At 48.5% G+C, this 8,582-nt stretch overlaps 1 protein-coding gene across 1 annotated transcript in view; it reads left to right on the forward strand.

Moving 5' to 3' along the window:
• Window positions 1-5,672: 5,672 nt before the first annotated feature.
• Wnt9b (wingless-type MMTV integration site family, member 9B) overlaps window positions 5,673-8,582 on the forward strand; it is a 26,136-nt gene continuing 23,226 nt past the window's right edge. Inside the window, exons 1-2 of the mRNA XM_013033242.1 lie at window positions 5,673-5,706; window positions 8,226-8,504. Of these exons, the coding sequence (XP_012888696.1) occupies window positions 5,673-5,706; window positions 8,226-8,504 (313 nt within the window). The remainder of the gene's footprint in view (window positions 5,707-8,225; window positions 8,505-8,582) is intronic.

Here is an 8,582-nt window from a genome sequence, read left to right on the forward strand (position 1 = left end):
AGAAAAGAAACATCCAGTGGAAGGATCTTTCCTGGTGAACTAGGCTAGAAGTGAGATGATGTCCAAGTACACAGGGTGATGTCCCAGTGGAACACCTGCGGATCTCTGTTCTAATGGGACTGGTACTGGAGAGTCATTAGGTGCCAGCTCCTGATGTTGGTATATTATAATTGTTTCCTTGTACGAGTCCCAGGCAAGAGCTGGAAGCACCTGTTTTTCATAAATAAGGGACATGTGGCCCAGAGAAGCTGTGTGGCCTAGTCAAGCTCAGTCCTAGTAAGTGCTGGAGCCTGAGGAGTGAACCCAGGTCCTCTTCCCCTCAAAGCTAGAGAGCAGTAAGACTCAGTTTTCCATTCCCCTGGCAGAGGACCGAGCTGGTGTGTGCCTTGCGGACTGCCATGCACAGGCACACAGATTGCACACTGCAGAGGATTCTGCACAGAGGAGGGTGCCATTCACATCACCTATATGCAGTAATCTTTTATTTTTGGCTTGGCAGTCATAGAGCTTGAACTCAGGGCCTGGGTGCTGTCTCTGAGCTCTTTTGCTCAAGAATAATGCTCTACCACTTGAATCACAGCACCACTTACAGCTTTTTGGTAGTTTAGTGGCAATATGTCTCACAGACTTTCCTGCCCAGGCTGGTTTTTGAACCAGCCTCAGATCCTGAGTAGCTAGGATTACAGGCATGAGCCATTGGTGCTTGGTGTGTGTGTGTGTGTGTGTGTGTGTGTGTGTGTGTGTGTGTACTAGGGTTTGAACTCAAGGCCTCAAGTTCTTGCTTGGCTTTTTTCTCAAGGCTGGTGTTGAGCCACAATTCTACTTCTAGCTGTTTGTTGGTCAATTGGAGGTAAGAGTTTCACGAACTTTCCTGCCAGGGCTGGCTTCAAACCATGAGCTTTAGATCCCAGCCTCCTGAGTAGCTAGGATTACAGGTGGGAGCCACTTGTGCTAAGCTATCTTTCCTGTCTTGTAACAGCATCCTCCTTTCCTAAGGACCACACAGACATACCATGAGACTTGCTCTGGGATGGCGGGGAGTAGGGAGGGATTAAGGCTGGAAGGCTCACTTCTAGAAAGAGGATGTTAAATTGGGGGTGGTGGGGGGGGGAGGATGGTCAGGCCAGACAGACCAGCCCAGGGATCCTTGGAAAATTTGACTAACCAAGTTTTTCATCTATTGAGCATCTACTGTGTGCACACTCATGATCTTAAGCCAATCCAAAGAGTTAACTCCACCCATGTTTTATAGTAAGGGAAATGGAGACTCAGGAATTTTAAGTGACTTGTCCAAAGTCACTCAGCTTAGAAAGGAAAGCTGAAAACCAAGAGACTGTCCAGGCAAGAGACATCCAGCCAGCCAGGCTGCTTGATAGTGTCAAGAAGAAAAACTCCTACATCATTTATCCTGAGTAGACTTCAACCTTGAAGCTCTGAGTAGGGAGTGGCTAGGTGAGTGGAAGAAAATCCACAAGAAAGAGATACTCATTGGTCCTCAAGTCTGTGCCAGCAGGCAAACATTTACAACAAAGATCCCTTAATTTAGGTCTCTGTAGACTGTGGCTGTAATAAGGCTTCTGAGAAGGAATCCTCTAGGGCCACAAGCAAGGGGTTCCTGGTAAGGCTGGCAGGGTGCCAGGCGAAGGGTAAGGGGTCCCCTGGGCTCAGGTGTGCAGAATCCAAGCAAGCGTGAGAGGAGGGACTGCAGTGTGAGGCAGGCCACTGGGAGAGCTGCATTGTGCCCATTCCCAGGGAGGTCTTGAGCAGGTCACTCACCTTAGAGAGTTGCATTTGCCCAAGTGAACGAATTAGCCCCCATTCCCCTTTTCTGTTTATTCTCCAGCACAGAGCATCACCTGCACCACAGCAGCACTAGCACACTAGCAGCAGGAGCACACCAGCAGGGGGCGCTCCTGCAGAAGGCTGGCAGCTAGGGCAGTCGGTTTGGATTGTGTCAAACCAGGAAGGTCCTTCCTTCCTCACCCTTCCCAGCTCTGGCCAGGCCATTTATCTTTTTTCTTGTACCAACCCTTTGCAACTCTATAGGTCTGGGTTCAACTAGCTGGGAAGTCTCGCTGGGTCTATATTCTTGGGAAGGTCATTTCTTCTCTCCGTACATCAGTTTCCCCCTGAGTATACTGGGTTGTGTACAGAAAGGATTCATTATTGGGTGGGAGAGATTTTTAGACTTAGGGGAGGCAGATATACTTCAGTTTCACAGTCCATTTTCTTTCTTGTCAGGGCAGGGGTATGCTGCCCACTAGAGAGAGCCAGAAGCCTCAGCCAGAGTTAGGATTACAGTTTGCCTTAAATATTTTATCCGAAGTCCCTTTGTGAAAAGGCAGAAATAATCTAGACATGATGAGACTCAAAACGTAGTTGTGGAGTGAATGGGGTTTTGAATTTAGTCAGGGAGACAGGAAGTCAAGTGTGCTATCTCTGAATCACCCAAGAAAGATGTTCACATTCATCCTCAGATTGCTCACCACAGTTATACCAGAAGGCAGACAGGAAGAGCCACACCTATTTCATGGATGAGGACTCTGAGGCCACCAAAGAAATCAGTGACAAGGTTATGTATGGACCCAGATTTCTCTGCATACAAACATTCTGTTGAAGCCAATTGACCCCCTATTGGAGCTGTGTGGTATTACAGCCAGGTCATTATAGTCTAAAGCCTAGAGGAGTGATTGGGGTAGAGATTGGAGCTAGAGTGCAGATTCCAAAGCCAATAACACAGACTAGGAAGGTTTAGATGGAGTTGATATTATACTTGGCACCCAACAAATACTGTACTTAATAACTGGCTACACTTATATAGAAATGTCAGATGCTCTATTCATGTCTTTCCCCCCCAAACTGCATGTTAAGGACAGAAACATATTTTACCATCTCTTACCCAGGGTTTAGCATGCAATCAGCCTTCTGTATCCACAGATTCTGCATATGTGCATTCAATCAGCCACAGTGGAAAACATTCCACTTATCTATTTTTATTAATTTTTTGTGCCAGTACTGTGGCTTAACTTAGCCACACACACTTACTTGGCTTTTTCACTCAAGGCTGGTGCTCTGCCATTTGAGCCACACCTCCACTTCTGGCTTCTTTTCTGGCTTATTGGGTGTAAGAGTCTTGAGAACTTTTCTGCCCAGGCTGGCTTCAAATTATCATCCTCAGCTTTCAGCCTCTGGAATAGCTAGGTACAGATGCCAGCCACCAATGCCCAGCTTTCAAAAAACATTTTTATCTGTCAAAACAGATAGCATGTGGAGTTTTTTGAGGGGGTTCTCTGATTAACATAGCTTAACAATTATAATTTACATGACATGTGCACTGAGTTATGTGTTAAAAGTCATCTAGATATAATTTAAAGTCCATAAAATGATGTATATAGATTATATAAATACTATATCATTTGATTTATTTTTGTGGTTATGGAGATGGAACCCAGGGCCTTGCTCATGCTAGACAAGTGCTCTACCGCTTAACTATACCACAAGCCCTAACTATGCCATTTTATATCAGGAACTTGAGCATCTGTGGATTTGGGCATCTGAAGGGAGGTCCTAGACCTAGTCTTCCAAGGTTGCTAAGGGTTGACTGTATGTTAAATTGGATATTATATGCTCTGTAAGAAATGGGAAATTTGCAGTAAGATGGAATAAGTTATATTATTTAAGCCCGAGTTTGTTGTTTTCCCAGCACTAAACACAAGTTTGAGTCTCTCCTCAGTTTAAAGAAAGAGGTCTAGTTGGGAACTGGTGGCTCATGCCTATAATCCTAGCTACTCAGGGAGGCTGAGATTTGAGGATTTCGGTTCAAAGCCAGCCTGGGTAGGAAAGTCTGTGAGCCTCTTATCCAATTGGCCACCAGAAAACCAGAAGTGGTGTTGTGATTTAAAGTGGTAGAGCAGTAGCGTTGAGCTGAAGAGCTCAGGGAATTGCCCAGGCCCAGAGTTCAAACCCCACAACTAACGAAACAAAAACAAAAATAGAAGAGAGAGAGAGAGAGAGAGAGAGAGAGAGAGAGATTGAGAGAGAGAGGACAGTTTAGCAAAGGTGCCTTACATCTCCTAAACTGAAGGACCAGTGAGTCCTGGGGCCTTTGAGGAAGTTCCCCTCTGGCCCTTCCTGTTCTCTCCTTTATAATGAGGTTAATGCTGCTGCTGCTGCTGTAACTCCATCAGGCCAAATAATTCAAGTGGAATACATAGTATGCAGGTGGAATGCATGCAGTCAGGGCTGGTGGAGATAGCCAGAATAAAACTGATCATAATGAGGCTGAGGCCAGGACACAGGGAGGATGGGGAAGGATGAGGAGAGGAAGTCTTGAGTATGCATAGGGTCTGGGGCTTTCCCTTGGAACTCCTGGCCATGGCCTGCTCATTCCTGTCAGTCCAGAGTCCAGTTATACAGCAGCTGGAGGAAAGCTGGAAAGAAATTGGTAAGTGGAACGTGGCACTTGTGCTCTCTCAGGGCCTGGTGGAGGAGCTTGGAGAATTTTCTGGGTGTATTGTGGCTAGTGTTTGGAGGGGTGGGGGACCTGAGGCCATACAAGGATAGTTTCTTTCCTGAGTGTTTGCTTCAGGCAGGTGCCAAGGCCTGGGAACAGGTGGTGGGGGTGGGGAGGAGGAGGATCTAGGGTTGGATTTTATGAGCATTGCAAGGTTTTTTGGCTTCATGCTTGTGACTTCCAATGTGTGTGTGTGTGTGTGTGTGTGTGTGTGTGTGTGTGTGTGTGTGTGAGTGAGGGAGGACTCCATCCCTGAGCAGTGGCTGCCTTGGGCTGGCTCTGAAACAGGTAGCTGCATGTGGATGTCTAAGAATTTCTCCCTTGCATACCTGTGTGAACCTGTGAATCCCAGAGCAGCTGCGGGGCTGCCTAGGAATTTAGGCATTTCTGGGGGAGATGGGAGGGGGTCTGTGTGTCACTGAATGTCTGGACTTGTGCTCTGTGTGTGTTTGTGTGAGAGAACGCGCATGCACGCATGCGCTTGCTTGATAGAGCAGGTATCAGCACAGGAAGGGGTAATGTGTGTGCACACATAGTGCTAGTATGATGTTCTATATTTCTGCAGCCTCATGGAAAAGCCACAGTGCAAGGCTATGAGCCAGCATCAACATGCTTCCTAAGCATCTACTATGTTCTGGACCCTATGCCAAACACTGGAGAACCAGAGAGAAGGAAAGCTCAGGCTAGCCCTTGAGGGGTTTTCAGTGCAGAGTAGGAGAGGGAGGAGGGGAGGAGCAGAATGAAAAGCCATTCAAGGCACCAGGCTGGGAACCCACAACACTACAATTGTGGGATGATCCGTTGAATCTCCCCTACTCTGGATTATTAGGGCTCTGCTCTTAGGGGCTATGCAATGCTCTGATATGACATAAGCAAAGACTTCTGTGAGTCAGGCTATGCCCCTGCACCCTCTGAGCCAACCACCACCATCATTCAGCCCATGCTGACAGTCCCACTGGGACTGGACTCCATTCCTGTCTCCACTGCTATAGCTGTGCCACCTGCACCAGAGATTTCAGCTTTCCCAGCCTCAGTTTTCTATTCTGTGCAATGGTGATAATGACTTCCCAAGTTTCCCAGGGCTCTTGCGGCTTCAATGAGACTATGGGCTGGGCCTGTATATGCATACAGCTTGGTATGCCAGAAGTAATATTGCAGAATGGCTACAATCGGCAATGAGGAGCTGCACCTGGGTATTCTGGGAGGTCTTGTTGACAAAGAAAGCAAGGCAACACGCTAAGGGATCAGGGGGTGGGACCTAGGAATCACCTTTGCAGGGAGGTGGGATCTGGGATCCATGGCATGGGCTGATGGCAGCTCATTTTCTATGTGCTTCTCATTCTCCAAATGCTGATATCTCCATTGACTCTTTAGTGCTTTCTCCAGTTTCTTTGCAGGACATCCTACCATCCAATGCCAATCAGTAACTTGTAATGCTCACTTTGGGAGCAATTGTCCCCTCCATTCTGCACCTTCTCAATGCACACACATACTTGTGTGTGCTTGTGGGGCTTAAAGACCAGAGGAACAGCCCAGGCTGGACTCCCTCCCTCCTCACCTGCCCATATTTGAGTACCTACGGGTGTGGCTGGGGCATGGTGGCATCTTTTCCACCCCCCAGGTTACAGCTCATCCTCCTCTCTGACCCACACTGCTCCTGCCTGGGACCCTCCTGCTCTGAACCTCCTCTGTCCTGGTTCTCCCCCTTACCAGTGATGTGCTCAGCCATAGTGAGGAAGGATATTTAAATTGATAGTCCAGAAATCAACATGTCAGTGGAGCATTGGTGGCTCACATCTATCACCCTAGCTATTTCAAGAGGCTGAGATCTGAGGATCCTGCTTTGAAACCAGCCTTGACAGACAAATATGAGTGATTATTATCTCTAATTAACTAGCAAAGTGCTAGAAGTGGCTAGTTGTGGCTCAGAGGGTAGAGCACTACCCTTGAGCAGAGAAATTTAAGCAAGAGAGTGAGGCCCTAAGTTCAACCCCTATTACCAGCACAAAAGGAAGGAAAGAAAGAAAGAAGGAAAGAAAGAAAGAAAGAAAGGAAGGAAGGAAGGAAGGAAGGAAGGAAGGAAGGAAGGAAGGAGGGAAGGGAAGGAAGGAAGGAAGGAAGGAAGGTTGGAAGGAAGAAAGTCATGCAAAGTAGACATCCATCTCAGACCTCCAAACTAGTAAAAACAGAAGCACACATTATTTCCTGCCTGAAGGCATGAAAACTGATACTAAGTGCCAACACGGGCTTAGCATTGGCTATCTCTTCTGTACAAAAATCCTACAAGCTATTTGTTATCATCCTCATTTCCTATCTGGGCTCATAATTGACATGATTGGACTCAGAAGCCTGCACACTATTCTGGGCCATGCAGTGGTTCAATAAATAGAACCACTAGATTGGATAGAGCTGGCAGAGCTGTTAAAGATCAATGGGTCATCTAGTCACACTGGCTCATTGACAGAAACAGCTCAGAGAGGTTCATTCACTATGACCTGTTTTTTTCAACACCACCTGACATCAGCGGCCATCTTCCCAGCAACTCTCCGAGACCTCAGGGTGCCAGGGTGTACTGTAAAGATGTTCTACCTGCATGGCTGATTTTCCTGAAACTTTATAAGACTTGCCATTCCTTCCAAGTTTTTTTGTTTGTTTGTTTTTGTTTTTTGCCGGTCATGGGGCCTGAACTCTGGGTCTGGGCACTGTCCCTCAGCTCTTCAGCTCAAGGCTAGTGCTCTACCACTGGAGCCACAGCGCCACTTCCGGCTTTTTCTGTTTATGTGGTGCTGAGGAATCGAACCCAGGTCCTCATGCTTGCAAGGCATGCACTCTACCGCTGAGCTACCTTCCCAGCCCTCCTTCCAAGTTTTTATTTTGTCTTGCTTGATTTGACTCAATGTTCAAGGTATCTCACTTGGGTACTGGTTATTGATCTTTCTAGACTGGTGCCACTCCCTGCTTTGATTGCGCATCTTCACTGCAGAAATTGGAATAAAATTGTTTATAAAGGGTGAGAAAGGCCCACTGCTGGTGATTGTGCCTGTCATACTAGCTACTCAGGAGGCTGACATCTGAGGATCTCACACAGAAGCCAGCAGGGCAGACAAATCCAAGACATTCTTTTTTTTTTTTGGTCCGGTAGTGGGGCCTGAATTCTGGGCCTGGGCGCTGTCCCTCAAAACTCTTCAGCTCAAGGCTAGCGCTCTACCACTTAAGCCACAGCACCACTTCTGGCTTTTTTTCTTTTTTGCTTATGTGGTGCTGAGGAATCGAACCCAGGGCCACATGCATGCAAGGCAAGCACTCTACCACTGAGCCACCTTCCCAGCCCCCCAAGACACTCTTATCTCCAATTAACAAAAACAAAAACAAAAAACTGCAAGTGGAGCTGTGACTCAAGTAGTAGAGCACTAGCCGTGAGTGAAAAGGCTAAGGCAAAGTGTGAGACTCTGGGTTCAAGCCTCAAACGCCACCCCTTCCCTCCCACCCCCCTCCCCACGTAAGACAGAACTTTGGGCACCTCCACACCTTCAAAATTAGTTCCCTCTTCTATATCTGTTTGGCCCATTGCTTAGTCTGAATTTCTGTCCTATTCAATACCGACCGCGTTTTGTCAAACACCCAGGAGGCCCGCACTGTGCACCTGGCTTGTAAGACCGCCAGCCCCCCGTTTATAGACAGGGTGCCCTTTTCATCCTGCTGTCGGACCAAGGATCCCCCCACGGGAGTCCCTTTGCCCAGCAAGACGGGCGGCTGCAGAGAGACCCGGCACCACTGGGCAGGAGCGCGGACAAGACGCCAATTTCCGTGGACTTCAGGCCGGTGCCTCCCCCATCCCCAGGGTGCAGCTCGGAGGAGAGATTGCGGGTCCCTCCACCCCGTGCGGGAGAGGCACCCGGCGCGGTACCCCTATCCCCGCCTCTCCAGGCCCCACGGGGCTTGGGGGGGTCATCACTCGTGTCCCCGCGCCCCCAGGTGGGCACGGCGCCAGGTGAGCTCTCACCTGGGGCGAGTGGGGGGTGGGGGTAGAGGTGGGGATGAGGAGGGGGCGGACCCGGGTTGGCGGCCC

Source organism: Dipodomys ordii, unplaced genomic scaffold, assembly GCF_000151885.1.
Source record: "Dipodomys ordii isolate 6190 unplaced genomic scaffold, Dord_2.0 Scaffold165, whole genome shotgun sequence".
In the NCBI taxonomy this organism is placed as follows: domain Eukaryota; kingdom Metazoa; phylum Chordata; class Mammalia; order Rodentia; family Heteromyidae; genus Dipodomys; species Dipodomys ordii.